This window comes from Cyclopterus lumpus, chromosome 22, assembly GCF_009769545.1.
Source record: "Cyclopterus lumpus isolate fCycLum1 chromosome 22, fCycLum1.pri, whole genome shotgun sequence".
NCBI lineage: Eukaryota > Metazoa > Chordata > Actinopteri > Perciformes > Cyclopteridae > Cyclopterus > Cyclopterus lumpus.
This window is the reverse complement of record NC_046987.1, coordinates 4,889,918-4,913,435: the sequence shown is the minus strand read 5'-3', so window position 1 is coordinate 4,913,435 and position 23,518 is coordinate 4,889,918. Positions and strand designations below refer to the sequence as shown.

Here is a 23,518-nt window from a genome sequence, read left to right as displayed (position 1 = left end):
CAACAGCCCACTCAACCCACTCGGTCCCAGTTTAACTGCCCACTCAGTCCACTCGGCCTCTCTATCCCGGTATAACCAGTCCACTCTGCCTCTCCGGTCCCAGTATTCCCAGTCCACCTCTCCGGTCCCAGTATTCCCAGTCCACTCTGCCTCTCCGGTCCCAGTATTCCCAGTCCACTCTGCCTCTCCGGTCCCAGTATTCCCAGTCCACTCTGCCTCTCCGGTCCCAGTATTCCCAGTCCACTCTGCCTCTCTGGTCCCAGTATTCCCAGTATCAGCTGGTATTTTGCAAGTGATTGAAATAAGAAGAGAATTTAACAAAACCTCCATGTGGTGGTATGAACGGGGCTTTTACTGAATCGGCTCATAAACTATGAAATATTATTGTACATTATGCTGCCGAGCGGTTAAGTATGTCCAATTTTCCATCTGAAATATTAATGTAATGCATCAATAATAACAACACAGGTTATTTAGAAATGGGCCCTTCTGCATTCTGATTACTTTTGACCTGCTGTATGACGTGTGTCACCATCGTCTGCATATCTTATTAAGAACGTTAATAGTGGGCCTGTACGCCTGTGAGGCGGCTGTTAAAGTAACATATGGAGAATAATTGTGAACTTAAATAAAACAATTACGGAGCTCAACCACTAGCATTTGCAATAATATTTGAATAGTGAAGTATATATAGCAGCACGGTATTGTCACTCTCTGGCCTCGTCCTTTCCTCACGTGGACACAACAAAACTCATGTTTAAACACTCGTGTTTCTTTTTGCTCTCAAGTGGGTTAAACAGTCTACTTGTCAAATAGGGAATTATTTTGACATTATCCAACATCCCCTTTGATCACCCGTCAGAGGCCCCCGTGGATTTGCTGGATGCCTTTAATAAAGCAAACCATCAAATCGACAGAAGACTTATGACACCGAGACCGAGGATCTGATGTACGACGACCTCAGCGGCGTAGGGGCGGTTCAACCGGCGGAGGCCTCAATGGCGACTCCGTCTCCTCGTCCACAGCGAGGCGGACGCACTTGGCCGGGACTCCGTGAGACGAAACAAATCAATGTATGAAGTCTGGGGCCTCCAGGGCAGACTTCCTGTTGTTGGCTCTGACTCATTGTTGCCCCCAGCCGCAGGCACGGCACCAGTGATATTATAGTTACGTCATTTTCATTAGTTTTTAATGTCATTTCCTTTTTTTTATTATTTTTGTTTGCAATTCCGTTTAGTTCCCAGAATGGGTTTTGCTGCTCGTTCCAGTTAATGAAATTGTTTTCTTTTAATGTTTACTCCATGTTGTAATTTATTTATTTTTGGTGGGGGGGGGGGTTCATTCATCTTTATTTGAGAGGTTAACCATAGGTGTTCTCAGCTGTGATCATAAAGCAGACGGGTCTTCTGTGCCTGGTACCTCGTGGTGATAGCTCATTGGTCGGGGGGCAGAGGACAAATTGGGAGCGAGAAGAATGAGTTAGGATCGCAATAATTGTCAAGATTAGAAAATAAAAAAACATGTATATAATACATTTGCAGAAAAGTTGTTGGGAGTAAGAAATGGCCACTAAATGGACAACTGTAGGTCAGTGGTCCGTCCTTTAATCAGAGGATCGGCGGTTCGATGCCCGGCTCTGCGAGCCCTAGTCGATGTGTCCTTGAGCAAGACACTTACCCTGATGTGCTCCCCGTAGCCGTGTCCACGACATATGAATATCCCTTTGGATAAAAGCTTCAGCTAAATGAAATGTAATAAATGGCCAACAAGCTGGTTACAAAAGGCTCCAAACTGGAGTCCCATTCATGGCGTTTGTCCCTCAATGGACACATTGCACACATGCATTTGGGCATCAGAATTGGAACACTTCTGGTAGTTTATCGTTTGATATTTTTGGAAAATACACAATCTATGTCAATATCACAATGAGATTACAAAAACAATTGTTTTATCGCCTGCTGCATGATTAAAATATGCATAAGACCGGCAGATATAACTCTTTTTTTAAGCCCCTAAAGAGTTGTATTTATTCAGCAGTGTTACCTCCACCCCATCAGACACAGCAAGCCATTTTGAAAGCCCATTTATTCCCCTATTGGAGCAAAGTTCACATTTTCTTTTTCCTCAGTCGCCGCGGTGAATAACCGGATCCAAGGGGGCCCAGAAATTAAACGCACAAAAGAATAACTGTTAAAAGGACACAGGCTGCAAACAAATTGGAAACTTAAAAAAATAAATAAAAAAAAACATTAGAGACATTAGACTGTTTAATCCCAAACATGTGTGGGGATGGGGTAGCTGTAGAGGGAAGAGCCATACAAACACTTCACTGTACATACAGATTGACATGTTTTGGGACATGATGTATGGTCTCCAAAACACATTTGGGGGGGGGGGGGGCTGCATCACAACTCCACACTTGCGTCTGTGGAGCGGCGGGATGGCTTTTGTTCCAGATGGCCTTCGGAGTGGTCTCAGAATAAACCGCTGGCAGACAGAGGGCCGCCTCATCTACGGTTAAGCCTAAACAATATACTCTGATATTTATTACTACATAACATTAAAGAAAAGAAAAATAATTGGAATGCACACCACAGCGTAGGCAAACTGGAACGCCGCAAAATGATTTCAGTCTTTTTTTTAACATTTTTTTTTAATGCAAACTGGTCAGGTGGTAGAGCTGGGATGCAGACTGAACTGACAGAAGACAACAGCAGAATGTTTTTACGCGACTCCGCAGAATGCTGCATCCGTTTTTCAGATGTGGGGGAGTGGGGGGGGACTGACATCACCTCCCTGTGGCTGAACTGTGTGGTGGCAGCTGCCCAGATTTCATCACCAAGAGTCCCCTTGATTTTTTTCCTTTTCTCTTTTTTGTAAAACCATACTTAGTTCTGATAATAAAATCAAAAGCATGAAAATAAAATCAAAGTATATATAACTCTTTCAGGTCCTTTTCCCCCTGGTCGTCTTCACTCCTCTTCGCTCTCGTTACCGCGCTCCATGTCTTCCTCTCCATTTGCTTTGGAATCTGTTTTGCGGTCTGGACCGTTCTCATCCGCGTCTTCCTCCATCGCCATCGCCATCGCCGCCGGCTCCTCCTCCTCCTCCTCCTCCTCCTCCCAATTCTGAGAAGGACCACAAAACAAAGTGTCAGTCGGTGGCCACGTCATCCAATTGTCAAGTTACACTTCTGGAGACCCGTCCTACTGGCCGGTCCCCGTGACTTACATCAGAGTCGTCATTGTCGCCTGGTAGACCTTCGTCACCGGAGGCCTCGTCGTCATCAGATGATTCTATAAAGGGCACACGAGGAAAAACAGGTCTTAAAACGGAGGAGAGCCGAGAGGAGGAGCGAGAGAAAAGAAACGAAAAACGCTTTCATGCTTTTGTGTAGAAACATATTGGGAGCAAAGAGTCGTTTGACAACAGCGGCGGAGAGGGAGGAGAATCGACGGGGTTGGCCGAAGTGGTAAACTGTGACCGATATTGCAAAGTATTATACGACATGGCATAACTGCAAATATGCCTTTGGGGCGAGGCCGTAGACGAGGGAAACGAGGCAGAGGTAATTATCAAGAATAGAAAGGCGATGTGGTGACCCCACGTTGGCTCGTATGCGTACACGTGGTAAAGTGATCGTCCTGCACACGTTTCCACTGAAAGGAGAGAATCAAACAGGTCAAAGTGAGAGCCTGTCACCTTTGCTGTAAACGGAAAGTGTTGCAGCGTACTCTCGTTATCTCCATCACCCCCCTGGGGGACGGTTTCTAGAGAACTAAATCTAATCTGGACCAGCTCCTGCCACAGGACGGTTAATCAGTGCGTAATGAATGTTACCTAAACAGATCAATTAGTTACTGTGCATGCTGAGCACAGTGAACTTCCCATGTTGGAGCCATAATAAGTCCAGAGCACACAGGACAATAACCTCTAACCAATGAGTCTCCTGCTCATCAGCTTGCTTTATGAATGTTTTCTCCCTCTCATCCTGGACCACTCGTGAGGAGGAAGGGGGGAATTATTTCATGAAAGCCAATTTTCTAGGGGGTTCAATAAAGCACCTTATTCAGTATGGTAAGGAGAAACAAGAGTGAACAGAGCGAGGCATTGTTGTCCTGCTAAAGAAAATAAAAGAATAATAGGGGAGGATCTGAACGCTGCCGGTCAGGTTGCCAGGCAACAGGAGTCATGTTTGCGTGCGATGCATCGCCAAGAGCGGCTGTACGACGGGCAACGCTGGCTTCATAATTATCGTCTGACTCGGTGCCGTCTTGGCGGGGAAAAGTCCTGGATGACTTACGGTGCACCGGACGAGATAATAAATGCCACTCAAAAATAATCAGAAACCGGCGTCCTGGCAGCTCCGCTGTGAAACCATCACGTGCTTTGAGAGTCAATCTGAAATGGACAACTTGTGAGTTGGGGCCACCGAAATTAGATAATTTAATTTCCATTCGTCAAAAATCAAGCGTCACCAGGGTCGATTCCATGTGAGGTTTTGAGAGGTTCCCCAAGGAACCGTGACGCCAACGAGGAAGGAAGGCTTTTATAGAAAAAGGGCTTCTAGGAAAACAGATTAGGGGACACACTCACCTTCTTCATACACCAGCTTTGCTGTGTGGTCAACGTCTGTAACGGTGTTGCTGCTGTCACTTGTCGCCACCTAGTGGTGAAAGGGGAGCATAGGCTTTAGAGTGCAAACGTGCAGACCAGTACTCCATTTTTTTAAATTTATTCACATGTCACTTTGTAATTAAATGCCTCCTTACATTAAAACGGTCATGTGGTACAATGCAATGTTTTACGATGTTCTCAAATCTGCTAATTAAACACCAGGCGGTGAAAAAAACCCATCAGAAATGTTAATTATCTTCTGTCCTGCTGCACATCCAATCCAATGCTCTACGGGTTCTGCGACACCTTCACTGGGTGAGGTGTGCCAAGATTCATATGTGCCCTGAAACTGTAGGACGTCGAGCTGACTTCCTCGGAAGCTGTCAACTTGCCGTTTGGCGAAGTGATGACGGTCCTCGTCATTGTGCTATCTGCAGACGCATCTGTCGGAATTTATTGTGATGCAGATGTTGGGGACAGAGCTACAATCCGGTTTGGAAGAACCTCTGTCCACAACGATCAACGTGTTCATTGCATTGATTAATTAGTTTACAGGAGCACACTGTTCTGCATGGGCAGGGTGGTCTGGGTTTGTTGGTTATATCATTCTTAAAAGCTTATGTAGGCCGGTCTCTATAAATGTATGATAAACAAAATTATGGGTTTGAGTTTTGCCATAATCACACAGCCCTACCTGGTAACAAGTGACATTTGGAACCTTTTTACCCCTTTGAGGGTACATCATCTAATCCATCCCTTCCACTCAACTCATACCTACAACACCAGTCATTTAAAAAACACTTCAAGGCAAACGTTCAGTGCTTATTCAGCGCGTGGGGACGCCTACCTGTGTCATCAGCAGGTACAGTTTCCCATGCAGCTTCGTCAGCTTGTGGAACATCTTCACTCGGCTCTCAATCATGTGATAAAGTACTCCCAGCTGGGTAACCAGGTCTGGCAGCTGTTAGGGAGACAGATGGATTGATTGGAGGTAAATCAAAAAATATTAAAAAACAAACAAGCCGGCACTCAATGACTCGACCTCTGCCTCCCCCATTAACCAACGCGTTCCTGTAATGTAGAAAGTAGACTGGAAGTGGAGGACAATAGCTCCTAGAAGGCAAACGGCTACGCTGTTCCCTTGTGTGACATTACAGGTTAGGGGATACTTCAGCCCCGGCGCTGTAGCTAAAGGTCTCTCCAGCATCGACGTGCACGCTCAATGAATATCCAGCTGCTGGTTATGTAAATATCTCCATAACCAGCAGCTGCAGACGGTCGGAGGCAAACACGTAATCTCTGCTGTGCGGAGGAGCCCACGGCTGCAGATCTAAATGAGATTAAACATGAACGTCGATGCGCACAGATGGATGCCGTACGTTTGTTTTACTTTAAACTGTCGTGCTCGGGAGCGATCCCGTTATGTGCCGCTTGCAGCCCGCGGGGAGCATCTGAACACAAGGCAGGCGACAGACCGGAGGCTTTATTGTCAGCAGTGCGGGCGGAACGTGATGTTGGTGTGCGGACTCACCGATGCCAGGTATGATGTGTGGTGCATGAGCACGGCCTTGAGCCACCGCACCATTAAAACAGCCCTGTGGGAAGGAAAGAATACGTATGACCGATATATACATACACACGTGATTTTATAGAATGGAAAGTTAAACATACAAAAGAACGGAAGCCAATTGAATACCCAGTTGATCCGTCAAGCTTACTTACGTAAAAGGATGCCCTTGGAGCCTCTTTGTGATCTACGGGAAATAAAAGGGTTGATTAGATACAAAGGAACCACTGCAGTTAACTTCAGAGGAATACAGAAGCAGTGGTTTACAAATAAACTCACCTCTTCCACCAAAGGTAAAACAGCAGGGATGGGTAACCGAGCAACCGTTTTCTTTATCACAATCTCTTTACGAGTCTGGAAAACTTTCTGTAGAAGAGAAAAGAAAAAAAATGGCAGTTAATAACTTTTTTTTAAATGTTTAAAGTGAGAGGAATCTTTGGGCAAAACAAACACAGGGAAGTCACTTTTGGGGGGGGCAGGCACTTACATTGAGGATGTTGGTGTCGCTGCTCTCCAGGCCCTGCACCAGCAGCACCGCAAAGTTGTCCGTCTGTAAAGAGGCCGTCCCTTTAAGGGCCCCCTTGTCGGTGGAGACTGTGGACAGGTCGATTTCACGAAGCCGCTCCGCTATCGACATCTACAGGAGAGCACAGGCACATGAAGTCAACGGGCGGGCGTGGAGAGGGGTGTGCGATACGTGGGCACACTAAATGTGTCCATCCTACCCGGGTTCAACACCACTACCACATCACAGATAACTAATTGAAGATCAACAATGTAGGTGCATGGTTGATGGAACAGCGTCAAACAGGGAAAAAGGTAACGCCTCCACTCTGACCTGACAAAGACCCAAGGAAACGTAGTTTTTAATAAAAATCGTTGCATGGGGTTTTTAATTTGTATACGGTATTAGCCCCCTGAACCCCAAAACCTGCCAGAGGGAAAAGCATTTGTGATGTTCCATCAAAAACACTTATTCTACATTTTTTCATCCTTTGCCCTCAAATTAATCGTTTTGACTGAACTGCTGGACTCAGTGCACTGCAGAGAACAGGAGGCTGTAAACATGTAAATAGTTCCAATATAAATAGCACGTGGACCCTCATTTTTTATCCCTCAACATTGGTAATACCTATAAAGTGGAATTATCAAAGATGTGCTTTTTTATTTTCTATTAATGACATTGAAGCTCTGTTTTATTGTGCAAGAGACCCGTTCCCTCTACTTCGAGCCGATATTGTGCCGTTTCCATAGAGGTGCAGAACTTTCAGTGAAAAACAAGGTCACGGAAAGTAAAAAAGACATTGTCTAGAGGGTTCTGTTCATTATTTATGTCCTTGGTTATACTTTCCTATGCACATCCTGAATATAAATACAAATGTGATCACAAAAAGAAAAGTGCACGTCTAGTGTCCCGTTATGATGGGCGAGTGTGAGACTAATCCGAGCACCAACACGTCTTCATGCGAACCCACCTCTTTGGTGTCTGTGTCTTTTTTCCTCTTCTCTGATCCCTGCAAGCTTCCCTTGACGGGGGCTTGGTGACCAGGAAGCCCTGGAACCAGCACTCTGCCCTTGGCGTTGACAACAGGGGTTTTCACCTGCAACGGAACAATTATAATAATATTAGCATCAGGTTGTCATGTTTTCTCGACTCTGAGTGTAAGATGCAAACATTACCTTGGAGACGGCGGTCTCTATGGAAAGGGACAAGCTGGTCTGGACATCCCGGGTCAAACACACGTGTCTCTCTGCGGTGTTGATCTCCTGCACCGATAGGAGGAGGGAGCATTGTGGGTAAATCAAGAGTCTGGCTAACAATGCTGATCAAAAATATCATTGCTGTGAAGCTACCAAACCTGATGAACATCTTCATATTCACAAATCACTGAGTAACGATCAGCAGTGTATTGTCCGGTCAAAACAAAAAGGTCATACGACAGCTAAGAATTATGATTTATGCCATCAAGCATGCAGTATTCCTGTATTCTTATTACACAACATATGGAATACTAGTGACAACCGTTTGTTTCTGACTTCCTGGAAAATGTAGGATTTGTTTCCATAACTGGGAAAATAATAAAAACATTCATCTTATATTAAGGAAATGAAAACTTAAGTTATTTGTGCACACACTATAAAAGTTATTTCACATAAAAACAATTCAAGTGACTGGGAAAAAATCAATTAGATTAGAATGTTTTTTGCTTTGATTAAAAGAATAAATCTTGGCATCAGTAGTTTTACTGATGTATTATTAGCTGCTTAGAGCTGGTGCTAGGAAGTTAAACAAATCTTAAATTTGCCCTATATCCATTTCATATTGTCGTGAAAACATCTCCTTTAAACTGGATGACGACTGAATGAAACGCAAGTTTCTTGCCAAAAACTACATTTGACTAAATTACATTTGAAAACAGAATACGGTTAGTTTACTCGTCAAGCTAATGGGCCCTAGAGGGGATATCTGGTGGCCAGAAAGTAACTGAACCCTGACATGGCTGTCCATGCCAATCTTCACAGTGGGGTTATCTTACCAGTCAAGTGTACTGGTAAGTGTACTGGTGTACTCACCACTTTCTCCATCACAGGCTGCAGGTGGTTGCCGTAGCTCAGCAGCACAGTTTGCATACCGGCTCCGAGGGCAGCAGCCAGCAGGGGGATCGGCACCGGGGAGTCCTTAGTGTCCGACATCTGCACCGTACACGAGGGCGACAGCGGCTTCTTACAGGGCCTGCGGGGACAGGTGTGATTAAAGAGACGAGAAGTGATCAGTGTCAGCCATTAGGGGTCAAACACAGGGAATAAATATACTAAAAGACTTTCAGCCGCCATGGGGGGGTTTAGCCTCTCAGAATGCAGCTGCTGGAACAGAAGCGCAGCTTTGTTTCAATTGAAAACCGTGGTCGTATGACCTTTCTGAGGGGAATACAAAAAAGGTCCCATAGATGAGACAAAGTAATCGCCTCTTCAACACGTTTCCTAAAGTTACCTTACTCTGTTGTGTGTTGCCGTGTGTTTAAGGGCTTACCCATTTAAAAAGTGCTCAAAGAGATGCAGCTGGCCATCCTTGCACACCACCGCCAGCCTCACCGCCTGAGTGAAACAAACATTTGCATGAGGTAAATCGGTTTCATAAAACAGCCAATATGTCTGTCGAGCTCCGACAGGACACCACAGGGAGGAACACCTCAGCGTTACGCTCCCATGTGTACGGCAGTCGAATTAATGGACATGTTGCCAGGTCTCACCTCTTCCTTGCTGTTAGACGCGACGAGGTCGACGTGCAGCGGCTCGTCCGTCAGCGTGAAAGACACCACCGAATTCTTGTCCTTTCCGTCCTCTCGTACTTGCCTGCGGGTAAGACGACTTTGTGTCATGTGCCGGGGAAAATATGCAGCTGTACGTTTCAAGCAATGACACGGCGTCACCGACTACAGGGGGAATGCACTCACCAGACGCTGAGCAGCCGATCGTGTGCGGCTCCGGACAGGAAGTAAAGGCCGTTGCTGTCGGGAGGCCGTGTGGTGGCAAAGCGCAGGGTCGTCACGGCAGTGGAGTGGCCTGTGAACTTCTGCGGAAAGGGCACAAGGACAAAACAGCAATTAATTGGGCTGAAAACATCAGACCATCAAGACGCTCCCAGTTTGAACTGGGAGCGGATATTTGCATTAGCACCGATCCCAGCTCCCAGCGTATTTGTATGACACCCCAGAACAGCTGACCCCGGTCTGACAAAACCCCAAATAAACAGCAATCTGCTGGCACTCACCCTGTAAACCTCCTTGGTGTCCAAGTCCCACATCTTGATGATGAGACCAGCTGAGAGCAGAAGTTTGCCGTCGGGGCTCACACACAAACTGGTTACCGCCGCGCGGTCCGCCTTCCACTTACTGCGAGGACAAACAAAGGAGGTGGATCTTCTAACTGTATGTTTATGGGATTGTTTTCCACCACAGCTTTTACATTTAATTGACAAGACTTTTGCCGCCATTCAACAGCATGCCGTTTAGTAATGCACTGCAGCTGACAGCAGTAAGAGATGTGCACTCTCGTGATGATACATGGCGACATTACGACTGTACCCCGAAGACGGTTCTGCCTCCAAATCACCAGAGTGACCGGTGTTTACGCTGAAATACAGACGCTAAATGCATGCCGGCAGAGCCGCCGATGTTATGCCGTGTTTCAAGCGTTTGATGGGTGAAGAGTATGACCGGACCAGACCAGGTCCTGGCGTCTTTCAAATTACCGTTTCTGCGTGAGAGGCTGAGAGAACCAGCCACAATAAGGAAATAAAACTGCCATTTAACAGAACGTTGGACCGTTTACAGCAGCGATGGGGAAAACGTTGGGAGCACCGGTGGAAAAGGGTTGTTAGTTATTCATATGCGTAAAAGAGACTTTTCTTCAACCCCTTTTATCAAAACAGATATATCCCGGTGAGAAAGATTAAGTTAACTCCATCAATAACTTGTGGCACTTTGTTCTGCAGAATCAGCAACGCTGTTATTTCCATTTGTCTCTTAGAGAACTAAACAAATCCTGATTTTCCAAATTTGCTACAGCAACTGTAGCTTCTGTGAGCTTGGCTGGTACGAGCTCACGTACGCACACTTCAGATTTTTATAAAAAAAAAAAATAGAACAATTTCTCCCCATATTTTGATTAATAGGTTCAAACAAATTACGGCTGTGCATTTGGTTTTTTTACTTTTACCTGGGTGGGTCAAAAGACCGGTGTTACATACGGTCCAGGTTGCAAAGCGGTCGGAATCCAGTTTGTGAAATTGGCCTTTATGAATAAAATTAAATGGGTCAGATAGTTTCATGTTGGTTGCGCTTTTAACCTGGCCGTTTCCAATCTAACACCATTTCGATTCGACAGATTAATGATGGCGTCAGATTCTACCAGTTCAACTCTTTCGTACTTCTTTGGGCTGGACCATCGTTTCACCGCTGTGTCTTTATTTTATTTCATTTGGGTTTTATTGATTGTTTCTGTGTGCATCTGTGTTTTTGTTTTCGTAGTCTACCCCACTGGATGATTTAATTTCCCTCGAGATGAATAGAATACAGAGAGATACTTTGTTTTATTACATGACTTTAAAAAGACAACGGCATCACATAAAAACACTGGAACCTGAATGGTACCATCGAGTGAGCGGCGGCGCAGGAGGAAGGAGCGAAACACAGCCGGTTGTTTCAATTAATGTTCACACTGACAGGAAGTAAAGTCAGCAGAGATGATTTGTATTGAAAAAGAAAACAGCGGTTAAGTTTCTGTTCGCCTCCGAAGTGCTGCTATTGATTGGAAACTCAAACTTGTTGTTGGTCTATTTTGGATGAACAGAGGTTGACCTCTGCATTTTGTTAAACTTCAGCCAAAAGCAGATCCAGATATACAGTGTCTGATTGGAGGAGAAGTTCAGGGTTTTTCAAAAATGATGATGGGGGCGTGGGCAAGCCTTGGTTACTATTAGGAGCACCCCCATTAATGTCATCAAAAGAGGATGAAATGTATTAGTTTTGAGGAAAACGAGCAGCCGAAGATAAAAAAAACAGCCACGCCTTTTAGAAGCGAGTAGACCAGTAAGCAGACTGATCACCAGACCAAATGCATCGAGATCGGATCGGACTCGGGTCAGCAGGAGACGGATCGATCTACCACGCCGTACATTGGGTAGTTAAAGCCGCGTCGGATAAATTTGTTCAGAATTGTTGCAAGTGGTTAGTCTAGGGGCAAACACCACAATCGAGTTGGAAAAGGAGAATAAGTTTCTTTGAATATGTAAATACGATGAGTGCATGATAGAAATCTGCATGTTTAATGTTAAGATGAAAGTGTGTTGTAAAAAGAGGACCGTTTAAGAAATGTGCTCGTCATATACAATATTTTAAACCCCAGCTGGCAATGTAAAAACGAGCAAATGGACCTGTACTTGAAAAAGCGCTTTTCTAGTCTTCCGACCACTCAACGCGCTTTAACACTACATGACATCATTCCGATACAACAACAAAACTAAAATAAATACAGTATCCGATTTAAGATCACATATTAAAAGGGATTCCATGGGATTTGTGCCGTTCTCGCTAATAACAGAACTGAGCAAGAAAACCAAGATCCAGACGTGTGCAGCATAATAAACTAGACACTGACCTTCTGGCCTTGCCCGTCTGCAGGTCCCACTCTATGATGTTCGTATCATCTGAGGCGCTGTATAATAAACTGTCTTCAGGGTGCCACTGGACACAGTTTACCCCTCCGCTGTGGCCTCCATCCTGGCAGAGACGGGAAATGGATCGTTAGCAGTGCTAAACTACCCATACAGTCCCGTGGCTCTTTTAAAACACAAGTTTGTGAAATGAAGTCGGGATGTGGGCGCGAGTCAAGGCCGGGACTCACCAGGGTGCAGTGCAGGGCTCCCTTTGCTGTACTGTAAATGAGGACACTACCCGCTGCCGTGCCCATCGCCAACAGGTCTGCCTTCTCCGCCGCCTGCCCTGCCTCCGATTTCCTCTTCTTCCTCTGGGGCCCATCCTGAAAAACACAGCACATTGGAGATGATACAAGAAGGATGCACGCTTGGTTATCTTCGCTCCTATTAAAATCTCGGTTCATTACAGCATTGACCTTCCTACCTACACCTACAACTGACAAGTGCTGAAAACAACAAACAAATGCTGTATGTGTATCACTGCTACTAATTTACTTTTTTTAAAGTGCTTGCTCAACAAGCTACTGATAAGCTGTGGACGCAGTAAAAAAAGTAAAAAAAATATATCCAGGACACAATAAGCACACGGTTTTAAAAAGTGTAATTAAGATTCCGTGTTTACGCCATCGACGTGTGTGAAACGGGTTTTTGCAGACATTAATGACAAAACTTTTTTTCCCCCAACCTTCCTCCCCACTGAGACGTGTCATGGTGGCACACGCGCCTGACGCTTCGGTGGGCTAAAGCTAACTTTAAATAACGACTTTAATCACAGCGCGAGCGACCTAAATTGAGTTCGGGACTCATTGTGCGGGTTAACGTGGCCGCCGTGCGTGATCTTTATAGTTGGTTCACGCCGAACGACTGAATGAACACGTTGTCCGTGTTCTCTTGACTACCATGCGGGACTAACATGTGCGTCCTGCGCAGCTGTTGAAAGCTAGCTAGCTAGCTAGCTGCTAACGTGGCTACCTTCTTAAAAAACCCGAGTCGGTGTCTCGCGCGTTAAAGCGCCCGCGGTATTGCGCGGGTGACGGGTTAAAGCTTTTCGTGCCCTTTCCGTTGAGGAACGGTGACACTTTTCTGGCTTTTGCTGCGCTCTGTAGGGGGGAAACTCTCACGGGCAGCTCTGCTCGGGCCTCGCTCACGCAGCGTCACGTACCTTTACTGTCCGGCATGGTCCCCAGGCTATGCAGATACAAGTGGCACTCAAATGGGCTGAAGGCACGTATTCTTGGTGAAGTGTTTTACTGTCTGTGTTCCAGATGCGAAGTCTGCCGTCCTGGGCACATAGCGCCAGGTACTGTCGGGATTTTGGTGAAAAAACGCAGGGTAGCTGCAGCGACGAGCTACCAGTGTCGGCCGCCATTTCTGAGCCGCTACTTGCGTCTGCGTGCGTGGTTCACAGCAGACCAACCACGTGTGGACCTGAGAGGACATGCGCGCTGCAGCGAGAGAACAGAGAGCACCGCCCCGTGCTAGGCAAACCAGCAGACTGACTCGTGCTGCCTTCAGGTGTCCTCGTCAAATACGGAACTATTTTTTTTAATTAATACATATATATATATATATCCCTGCCTTCGCCCTATGTCAGCTGGGATAGGCTCCAGCGCCCCGCGACCCTAATGAGGATAAGCGGTATTGAAAATGGATGGATGGATGGATATATATATATATATATATATATATATAAATAAATACACACATAAATAATTATTAATAATTAATACATACAAAGTCATTAATATATACAAATTAAAAATAATAAATATATACAAATTCACACACATATATATATATATATTTGTGTTACCTTTACTAAATAACAGCAACACCGTATTCAGCTCCCCCTTACTTAAAATGTTTCAGCATGATTAATCTTTCATCAATCTTCCCAGTAAATTATTTGTTGTTGATTCTCTCTCGTTCTGCCTCCTCTCACAAAGTATTGAAACTGTGTACCGTGACAAAAGTATTCACTGTTCACTGCGGGCTTTCCCCTTTTGGATGCAGCTAATTCCTTTCCATCGCTCAGGGTACCTCCATTCCCTCCCATCTCGTTTTAATCACACTCCACACCTACGCCCCCCCCCCCCCCCCCCCCCATGCAGAAGTTCATCCCTCACTTCATCACATTTCAAATACGTATTGTGTGTGTGTCTGCTGCTTCCACAACCACCTGCATCCTTTCAGTGAATATCAGAATGTATCACCCGGTCACCCACTACTTATTCTCTGTCCACACATGTACCTCATCTCGATGCTCTTTGTCCTGCAATGTGCAGCAGAGCAAGTTATAGGTTTACATTTCTGTTTTATCTCTCAAAACTCGCACTCGCATTTCACTTCAACTTGTCCTCTCACTTGCAGATTGACTTTCTTTACTTTACTTTACTTTTTTTTACAGCACTTGAACGCATCAACTAATACACTTCTCTTCTGTTTTTGAGGTTAAATTCATCTCGTAAATTAGCATTTACGTCACCCAAGCCTATTACTTAATGTAAGCATGATACATTTGCAATTTTTTAAAGTCGAAAAACAATTTTTTAAAGACAGACACAATTATTTTTTAACACATTTCGTTTGTTGTGGACCTTGAAAATGTGCAAATTACGCATGAGTCTATTGCCTCTGTCCATCCGGGGAGAGGGATCCTCCTCTGTTGCTCTCCTGAAGGTTTCTTCCATTTTTTCCCCGTGAAAGGTTATTTTTGGGGAGTTTTTCCTGATCCGATGTGAGGTCCTGGGACAGGGATGTCGTATGTGTACAGATTGTAAAGCCCTCTGAGGCAAACTTGTAATTTGTGATATTGGGCTGTAAAATAATACACTAAATTGAATTGAATGCATTTCCTGTTCCAATACATAACACGTAATACAATGGCCATGAAATTCCAAAGACTTTATATATAAGAAGGGTTGAATTTCACATTGCAATGCTGAAAAATATATCTATATAATCGCTGCAATGTCTCCCTCTGCTGGTGGATTTATATCACTACATCCGTCGCTCAGTAATGACGTAGGTCGCGTGTGTTTATCCAGCATGGTGACCTCCGTGGGCTGTAAATACAGCCGGAGCTTCGGGGTAATGAACACGAGCGAATTGTCAGTAAATTGAGTGAGTGAACTTTCAGTCAATTTTCACTTTGAGTTGACTCTTTAGCAGTGGTTCATATTATATTTATATATATTTCCTTTATTATTATTGATTTTTTTTACACCTGCTTTTAATTCACTGGATGAGATCTCAAGAAGGACTTTTACTCTGAGCTCACGTTGTATGTGTATAATCTGAATTAATGGCCGTGCAAATGCCCTTAGCTCGACTCCTGCTCGTGCACAGGCTGCTGAGGACGAGCACATCCGGTCAACGACGTCTCCGCAGCAGGGACGTGCTCCGTGAATGCAGGCGGGAGACGAGGACTCTCTCAACCTTTCCCGTGAAAAGGAGCGAGAGCAAGGGGGACGGCTGGGACCCCTCCCCGCCCCCGAGCAGCGGGCGAGCGCCGCGGCCCCTGTCCCCCCTGGAGAGGCTTAGTCGCCTGCTGCCCCAGGACGCTCTGAGCCCCGAGGTGTCGCAGCTGAGGGACCCGGAAGAAGACGCGAGCGTTGCGGCGTCGGTCACGCACGGCGAGGAGGCTCATGGGGCAACCCCTGAAGAGGGCGACCGGCCCGCGGCGAGCGCATCGGCCGCTCTCCCCGGGGAGAGCTCGCTCGCGTTCGGGGAGCTGCTCGTCGCAGAGCACCGCAAGAAGGGCCGGGTGGAGTTCAGGAAGATGTTCGAGCTCCGGCCGGGGGCGCTCCTGCAGAGCAACTGGGGGGTGGTCGCGCACGATGACGCGGCCGGGCGGCCCGCGGGCTGCTTCATGAAGACGAGCAGGGGCGTTCGCTTCCTCGTACGCCGGGCCAGTCTGGAGGACTACGTGCTGTACATGAAGAGGGGCCCGGCTATCGCCTACCCTAAGGTTTGGGGTTTGGGGGTTCGCATGTGTTCACGGGCCCACGCGTCTTCCCGTTGGCTCTTCCTGATTGTTTCTTGTACTCCAGGACGCAAGCACAATGCTCATGATGATGGACGTCACAGAGGGCGACCGGGTGCTGGACTCAGGGTCCGGGTCCGGAGCCATGTCTTTGTTCCTGTCCAGAGCAGGTGTGTGCACCAGTCAGACTTGGTCCTTGTCTCACTGATCGTCGCTTATGTTGTTGTTGTTGTCGTCCCCCCCCCAGTCGGCTGTAAGGGCAGTGTGCTGAGCTTGGAAGTCAGGGAGGACCACCACAGGAGGGCGGTGCTCAACTACAAGCGCTGGAGGGAGTCATGGAGCCTGCGGCGAGGCGAGGAGTGGCCCGACAACGTCCAGTTTCACATCGGCGACCTCGGCGAGGCCTCGTCGCTCCTCGCCACTCAGGGATTCCACGCGGTCAGTGTCCGGCAACACCCGATTATGTGTATTTCTTTCAAAACTCCAGGTAATTCGATATATATTTAAATTACGCCTGCTCTGCTCATCCATCGCGTGCTTTCTCTGCGTTGCAGGTGGCCCTCGACCTGATCCACCCTCACCTGGTCCTGCCCACCGTGGTTCCGCATCTGCACCCCGGGGCCGTGTGTGCCGTCTACCTCGCAAAGTATGCAAAAGCAAAAGAAAGAACAAAATCTGTGGCTTCGAGTAGTTTCGACATATAGGGGAAATATGCTAAATTCAGTCTTCCTGAGAGTTATTATGATGCAGTCATAGTCAGAGTATGTCTATCGGTCTGCAGAATCAATTTTGACATAATTTCCATTCAGTCAAGTGAGGCCGATCGTTCCTGAGTGTCGGGTTTGAAGAGTTGTATTGACTTCACAATCAGTGTCAAAACATAAAGACGCAAATAATTAATACACAAGACGAACGCATTCCACTGGTAGAAATCGGTCCTTATAAACAGGCTACGGAACACAGTATAAATACCACACACTGTGTATAAATACCACACACACTGTGTATAAATACTCAATGCATTTAGTTAAACAGGTAACAGACTACAGACTACTCTGTATGATAACTGTGTCTTTAGTATTAGTATAGTGATTGAAAGTCTCTCCAGCTGGTAAAGCCGACTGACAGCTGATCCAGATGCGATCATCGGCCGCCGTCATCAAAAAGAGCCAGGCTAGCTGTTTCCATCCGTTTCCAGTCTTTGTGCTAAGCTAAGCTAGCCAGCCACTGATTCCAGCTCCATACTTGCCGCACAGACACAATAGTGGTGTTAGATCTTTTCATCGGTCTCTTGGCAAGACGGCCAATAAGCGTGTGTTCCAACGTGTCAGACTATCCTTTTGAAAGTGAGGTGTGTCTTGAAATATTAATGAAAAACCTCCAAAAAACAAAACATGATTATGAGATCTTGGACTCAAGCCAAGGCATCCTGACCATGACTCTGACCCCTGCGTCACTCAGCATCACACAGGTCATCGACCTGCTGGAGGGGCTCCGATGTCTGCCGCTGCTGCCCCTGCTGTGCGAGCGCATCATCGAGGTTCCGGTCCGAGACTGGGTGGTGGCGCCGGCCCTCCAGAAAGACGGCAGCTACTGCGTCAGGAAAGCTCCCGCCATGGACCGAGACCGGAGGGAGGAGGCCGACAGAGGTGATTGTAAAGCCACGCGACCAAAGTGCCCGTTGTTTCGTCAGAAACGGGGATGTTAGAGCGTTTTATAATGCGTTTGTTTTAATTGAGGCGTTACTGTCACATTTCAGAGGAGCAGAGCACAGACGAACACCCGGCCTTCGGGAGTGTTCCCTACATCGCCAGACCTCATCCCGAACAGATGAGCCACACGGGTCAGATATTACCTTTGTAGTTCCGGTCAACATCGGTGTGTGTGTGTAAATTATCCCTCATCCTCTGCTTTTCCTTTTTTTTCAGCGTTCCTGGTGAAACTGAGGAAGTATGTGCGGTAGACCTTTCGGCCCAGAAGGAACCGTGGGACTAAAAACATTATTGTAAATTATTTGATAAATAAAATATTCAAAATGTTTCCTGTTTTAAAACCATCTTGTAAATGGACCTGTAGTTGTAAAGCGCTTTTCTCGTCTTCAGACCACTCAAAGCGCTTTCACACTAGTTGTCATCATTCACACACTGATGGGAGGGGCTAAGCTTCCACCTGCCCATCAGGAGGAGCTAACATTTATAAACCGTAGGCACGGCCAAGGAAACAATTTGAGGTGAAGTGTCTGGCCCAAGGACACATTGACATGGCTAGCGGAGCCGGGGCTCGAACCACCGATCCTCTGATTGAAGGACACCCCTGCTCACCAGTCGCCCAGCCCCCACTTGTAAATGCCTACAAAAAAAAACATTGACACCACGTTCAGTGCATCTCAATGAATTCAATATCATCACTGGGGGATATATTTCAAGCGTTTATTTTTTTTTATTTGAAGGATTCTGGTTTACAGCTAATGAAAACTCAATTCAGTATCTCATAAAATTAGGATATTGCCAAGTCCAATTAAAATAAAGGATTTTTAATACAGAAATGTTGGCCTACTGAAACATATGTCATGTACTGTATACAGTATGCACTCAATACTTGGTCGGGTCTCCTTTTTCATGACTTACTGCATCAATGCGGCTCGTCTGGTGTCTCACCTTCCTCTTGACCAAGGTCAAGTGAGTTCGCTGGCCAATCGAGCACAGCCATACCGTGGTCATGAAACCAGATATTGGTACTTTTGACGGTGTGAGCAGAAATCAGCATCTCCATACAGCTTGACGCTTCGGACGTCGTCCTTGTTCAGGAGTGGCTTGACACCAGGGACGTGGTGCTCTTGAAGCACCGAGTCCACTCCTTGTGAATCTCCCCCAGGTTCTTGAATGGGCTTTGCTTCACAATCCCCACAAGGCTGCTTATCCCTGTTGCTTGTGCACCTTTTCTAGCACACGTTTTCCATCCACATGCTTGGATACAGCCCTCTGAACAGCCAGCTTCTTTACCAATGACCTTTTGTGGCTTCAACGACCCTCTTCTGGACAACTGTCCGGTCAGCAGTCTCCACCATGATGGTGTAGCCTACTGAACCAGACTGACACGATTTAAAGGCTCATTAGCGGATTACAATACTGAACTTATTTACAATATTCAAATTTTCTGAGTTACTGATTTGGGGGGTTTCATTAGCTGCAAGTCATGATCTAAATTAAAATAAATAAACGCTTTAAATATATCACCCTGTGTGTAATTAATATAATATATGAGTTTCCCTTTTTTAATTGAATTATTGAGGGGGGGGTGTATGCTCTATTCCTGTGATGAAAACTTAAGTGAAGTGCAGAATAGAAAGAATGAGCTCTCAAAACATGATTTAGCTCAAGCCTTTATTCAAAACTCAAGAGCAGTGTCGGGTCATTAAACATCGGCAACACTAAAAACACACACGATCCCAGCAAGTGACGGACTACATAACTTTGATTCAGACAAATTGTCACTTTGTTTTGGACAATTTTATTTTCACACAAATAAGTGGTGGAAGAAAAACAACCCCAGAAGTGCTTCAGTACATAAATTAATAAATACATAAATAAATAAATACCAACAATTTAGTGCAGGTTAAACAACAATCCTAGAGTAACGATGGAATGACATGAGCTCATTCTCAAAAGGCGTTAACTTTTACTTAACTTTTTTCAGACCAGTTCTGTCGAGTCGCTTTATAAAAAAAAGAAAAGAAGAAGAGGTAAACGACAAACGAGTGAAGTTTTCAGACCTTTACTTCAGGGTAAAAGTGGCATGAAAGTGGAGCGACGGCGACACACAGAACGGCTCGCTCGGTGCCTGGCGCTCTACTCCTCACTGATCCAGTCCATGGAGGGGTCGTACGAGGACCCACAGGAGGACTCGTCCCCTGAGGATAGACACATCGGAGTTTAGTGGAGTTATATTATATCCATGTGGGAAAAGCTGAGATCTGGAATCTTATTCTACACCAAGTATATTACCAATACTGCCCTTTATCAGGCCAGATTCAGTTTCAGCAGAAAAAGCAGGTTTAAACAGAGCATGGACTATTTTTTACTTTGGACACATTAAATGCATCTTATTTATTTTTGTTTTAAATACTGGCTTTTGAGTAAATGATCCAGTAAGTGTGTTGTTAAGACTTTACATACGTGTGCAAATCTGTCAGACTGATCCTGGCACACCCACTGTGATCTTTAGCACAAAAGATCACAGTGGGTGTGAAAAAAAGTTAATTTTAGTGACAAAACAACATATCTATTTATTTGAATAGGAACTGATGGACAATGAACTCTGTGGTTGGTTGATAACTGCTAATGAATTGAACAATGTGTGTGTCGGGGCCATAAAGATACCCTCCTGAATATTCAAGCTTTTTAAGTCAGTATTACAGGACATACAGCGCCACCTTTCACTGTCTAATCCTGCTTTGTGAAGCACCTCCCAGTTGTAATCCAGATGAATCCCATCTACACACAATTTAGACACAAAGTAAGCAAGTTTAACAAAGAGAGCTTTAAAATTAATATAGCTGCTGGAGCTCGAGGCAGACGTTTTCTTTTAAACTGTGTTTAATCTAAAATCCAGCAGCGAGGATTTCATGAATATGCACAATGATTGTGGAGGTGAGGCCTACTGTATACACATGTGGCAAACTGCATATGCAGCATAAAAAAGAAGAAAAGTACATACGTAGTGAGTAAGAGTTTATCTGCAATAAGTTCTATATTTCAATCTTTTGTTAAAAGTTGCTGAGATTTATTTTATGATCATCTCAGCCTTTAAGGAAACCTGATACCTACTGGGAACCTCAGCACTGCAGCAGAAGGAATGCTGCGTGTGGATTTCCATCTCCGCTGCCTTCCTGTGACAGGCGGCAGCCCGAGGCGGCGTGACCTCCACGCTCAGCGTGGAGGTGAACGGGTGGGGCACTGCGGGGTTCGGGGTCTGCGCCAAGGAGCCTCCGGTGGGAGAAGCGGAACAGCTCCAATCCGACACGGCTCCCCGCTTACAGAGCGGACAGGAGACCGGGAGGGCCAGGGGCCCGCGGGGGATGCGAACTCCGCCCCCGTATTGCCGCCGGGCACCGCTGTGGTGCTCCGACCGCTCTCGCTGCCACAGAAGGTGAGAGGACACAATGGCCATCACCTGGAAGGAGAAAGATAGGGAGACGCAGACCCAGAAATACAGCTCCATCAGAAAAAAACCCACCAAAAACAACAGAGATAGAACTTCTGGCGGTAATCCAAAGCCATAAAAACGCACTGTGCAGCAGAAAACAAGACCCTTAAAAAGAGTCCCAGAGAAACACCATTCATCATTCCCCCTCAGGCAATTACGCTGGCACGCACCTCTTCGCAGCAGCGCCTGCTGACGGCAGCTCTGTACTCGACACGAGCCCACAGCTTGTCTCGCTGCTTAAGAAAGCGGGGAAACTGCTTCCTCCAGTTCTTGCCCAGCGCCCATGGAAAGATCTCGTACTTGCTCTCCTCCTCGTCCTCCTCCATGGTGTTGGCAAGATACCTAGCGATGGAGAGCACCAATTAAAAGTAAGGGGGTACAGCTTGCCGAGCGGGGGTGGGGAATACTTTTTTTTATAGGATAACGAGATACAAAATATACATTTTAAGATTTATTTATTTTCGTTCAAACTTACAGTGCAATGAAAAAATTCTTCCTGGTGTATTCAGCGATAGTAAAGCAGGCCCTTTTGAAGTACACGAAGGTCATGGCCAGAAGGTACTGGGTGAGTTAGGGAGGAAAGTCGTCAGTCGGTTGATTTTAAGCAGCCTTTAAACTCCCCATATACCATGTATTTAAAGTTGTAGTTTATTTACTGGACAGTTTACCTTATCAGTAATTTTACAGCAACAGTCCATCCACAGAAAGTCGTGGACCAGGTCATCGTCTGTAACGGAAACACACAAACATTTATCAATCAAATGTCATAAGGATCCCTTTGCCTTCGAAATGAAAAAAGAAAGCATTTCATGCGGGGCATTCACACCGAAAAGTCTGAAGAAGGATGCCATTTCCTGCCGCTGGATGACGATGGTCGGGGGCATGGTCATTTTGGCACGGTACATCTCGACCCGTCGCGGGCCCGGCTGGCTCTTGCTCGGCGGGCCAGGGGCGTCTTGGTCGTTGGCCCTTTTGAGACGGAGGCCTCGCCTGGTTTGGATCGGGTACGAGCCGCCGGGTTTCACTCCAGCGGCCGCCGAGGGAGAGGCCTGGCACCAACTGCGCGTGTGCTTCATCATGCTTTCAGGTTTGGGTCCTGTGTCGTGGAGGGTCACGGTGCGTGCTGAGAGGAAATGGAATGGAGAGTTACGAGGTTAAATAACCAATGTAAACCCCCAAATAACATCCCGTTCTAGTGCTTTTACAGTACACACAAAACGCCATTAGCTAGTTTTAAGCTAGTACCCGATTTCCATCCGAATACATCTCAATGTCAACCAGACGGCATCACTAAGCTAAGCTAGCTGTCGGCTAGCAAACTAGCTGACAGCTATGAAGCTAACTTTGACGCCATTTCCGAACTTGTTCTGGCGAAAATAAAAAATAAAAACTTAAAGTTAAGTTAACATGTAACGCTGACAACGTCCGTCAACCGAGTCCTCACCTCCGTGGCTCTTCCCTTTGGCTTCAGTGGCTTTTTTTGTTGTTGCAGTTACTCAGAAGGAAAAAAAGTCGCCTGATTTCAGTGTTACGAACATCAGCGACACAACGGGGCGGACCGGCGGCGCTAAGAGCTGACGTGAATATGGCCCCTTGTGAACGGCAGAGAGCGCAAAGGGACAAACGAACAAGTACTGCTTTTAAAACCAGAGCCCACCCCGAGGTTAAAGCAGTGGGTACGAGGCACTGGCCGGGGAAGACGGAAGGTGTGGGAACGCGCGTCAGCATCCGCGCTCATCGCCCAGCAGTACACCTGCACGCGGGGGGACGCGCAGACCAAGCGCGGCGGCCTTCATCTTTTTCTTCGCCAAATAATGGCGAACCCTTCTCTCTCCAGCCTCAAATATATATATATATATATATATTTGTTCAAAGCATTATTGAAAACTCAGTCTAGTTCTTCCCATAGTGGAGAAATCTGAATTGT

The 23,518-nt window shown here is 46.2% G+C and overlaps 3 protein-coding genes across 4 annotated transcripts; 1 reads left to right on the top strand and 2 right to left on the bottom strand.

Moving 5' to 3' along the window:
- Nucleotides 1-2,067: 2,067 nt before the first annotated feature.
- On the bottom strand, nucleotides 2,068-13,840 carry wdr43 (WD repeat domain 43). Its single transcript, XM_034525346.1, has 18 exons — nucleotides 13,564-13,840; nucleotides 12,590-12,724; nucleotides 12,344-12,465; nucleotides 9,957-10,077; nucleotides 9,640-9,758; nucleotides 9,436-9,538; nucleotides 9,216-9,280; nucleotides 8,759-8,918; nucleotides 7,865-7,951; nucleotides 7,660-7,785; nucleotides 6,672-6,821; nucleotides 6,464-6,550; nucleotides 6,340-6,371; nucleotides 6,149-6,212; nucleotides 5,465-5,578; nucleotides 4,597-4,666; nucleotides 3,232-3,296; nucleotides 2,068-3,128 (listed from the first exon to the last, which is right to left on the bottom strand). Exons 1-18 carry the CDS (start codon nucleotides 13,768-13,770, stop codon nucleotides 2,973-2,975), a joined length of 1,983 nt encoding a protein of 660 aa, XP_034381237.1. The 5' UTR covers nucleotides 13,771-13,840; the 3' UTR covers nucleotides 2,068-2,972.
- A 1,567-nt stretch (nucleotides 13,841-15,407) lies between these two features.
- Nucleotides 15,408-18,426, top strand: trmt61b (tRNA methyltransferase 61B). 2 transcript variants are annotated; one of them, XM_034563429.1, is made up of 7 exons: nucleotides 15,408-16,371; nucleotides 16,454-16,556; nucleotides 16,634-16,824; nucleotides 16,941-17,032; nucleotides 17,848-18,035; nucleotides 18,146-18,229; nucleotides 18,315-18,426. In XM_034563429.1, the coding sequence occupies exons 1-7, from the start codon at nucleotides 15,706-15,708 to the stop codon at nucleotides 18,347-18,349; spliced, it is 1,359 nt and encodes a 452-aa protein (XP_034419320.1). In that variant the 5' UTR covers nucleotides 15,408-15,705; the 3' UTR covers nucleotides 18,350-18,426. The 2 variants fall into 2 exon arrangements, with proteins under 2 accessions (XP_034419320.1, XP_034419318.1); XM_034563427.1 differs by having other exon boundaries at nucleotides 15,408-16,558.
- Nucleotides 18,427-20,224: 1,798 nt separating this feature from the next.
- spdya (speedy/RINGO cell cycle regulator family member A) lies at nucleotides 20,225-23,150 on the bottom strand. Its single transcript, XM_034525278.1, has 7 exons — nucleotides 23,036-23,150; nucleotides 22,418-22,714; nucleotides 22,260-22,318; nucleotides 22,067-22,152; nucleotides 21,762-21,933; nucleotides 21,213-21,558; nucleotides 20,225-20,296 (listed from the first exon to the last, which is right to left on the bottom strand). The coding sequence occupies exons 2-7, from the start codon at nucleotides 22,668-22,670 to the stop codon at nucleotides 20,235-20,237; spliced, it is 978 nt and encodes a 325-aa protein (XP_034381169.1). The 5' UTR covers nucleotides 22,671-22,714; nucleotides 23,036-23,150; the 3' UTR covers nucleotides 20,225-20,234.
- Nucleotides 23,151-23,518: the final 368 nt, after the last annotated feature.

Excerpts from the sequence above, each read along its gene's own strand:
- wdr43 (XM_034525346.1), bottom strand. The coding sequence starts at position 13,770 with ATGGCGGCCGACACTGGTAGCTCGTCGCTGCAGCTACCCTGCGTTTTT. Across the intron at positions 5,579-6,148 it reads ACACATCATACCTGGCATCG|CTGCCAGACCTGGTTACCCA; the intron begins GTGAGTCCGCAC and ends TCTCCCTAACAG. Across the intron at positions 4,667-5,464 it reads TGTACCTGCTGATGACACAG|GTGGCGACAAGTGACAGCAG; the intron begins GTAGGCGTCCCC and ends TTTCACCACTAG.
- trmt61b (XM_034563427.1), top strand. The coding sequence starts at position 15,706 with ATGGCCGTGCAAATGCCCTTAGCTCGACTCCTGCTCGTGCACAGGCTG. Across the intron at positions 17,033-17,847 it reads TGTGCCGTCTACCTCGCAAA|CATCACACAGGTCATCGACC; the intron begins GTATGCAAAAGC and ends TGCGTCACTCAG. Across the intron at positions 18,036-18,145 it reads GAGGGAGGAGGCCGACAGAG|AGGAGCAGAGCACAGACGAA; the intron begins GTGATTGTAAAG and ends GTCACATTTCAG.
- spdya (XM_034525278.1), bottom strand. The coding sequence starts at position 22,670 with ATGATGAAGCACACGCGCAGTTGGTGCCAGGCCTCTCCCTCGGCGGCC. Across the intron at positions 22,319-22,417 it reads ATCCTTCTTCAGACTTTTCG|ACGATGACCTGGTCCACGAC; the intron begins GTGTGAATGCCC and ends TTTCCGTTACAG. Across the intron at positions 22,153-22,259 it reads GCTGTAAAATTACTGATAAG|TACCTTCTGGCCATGACCTT; the intron begins GTAAACTGTCCA and ends TAACTCACCCAG.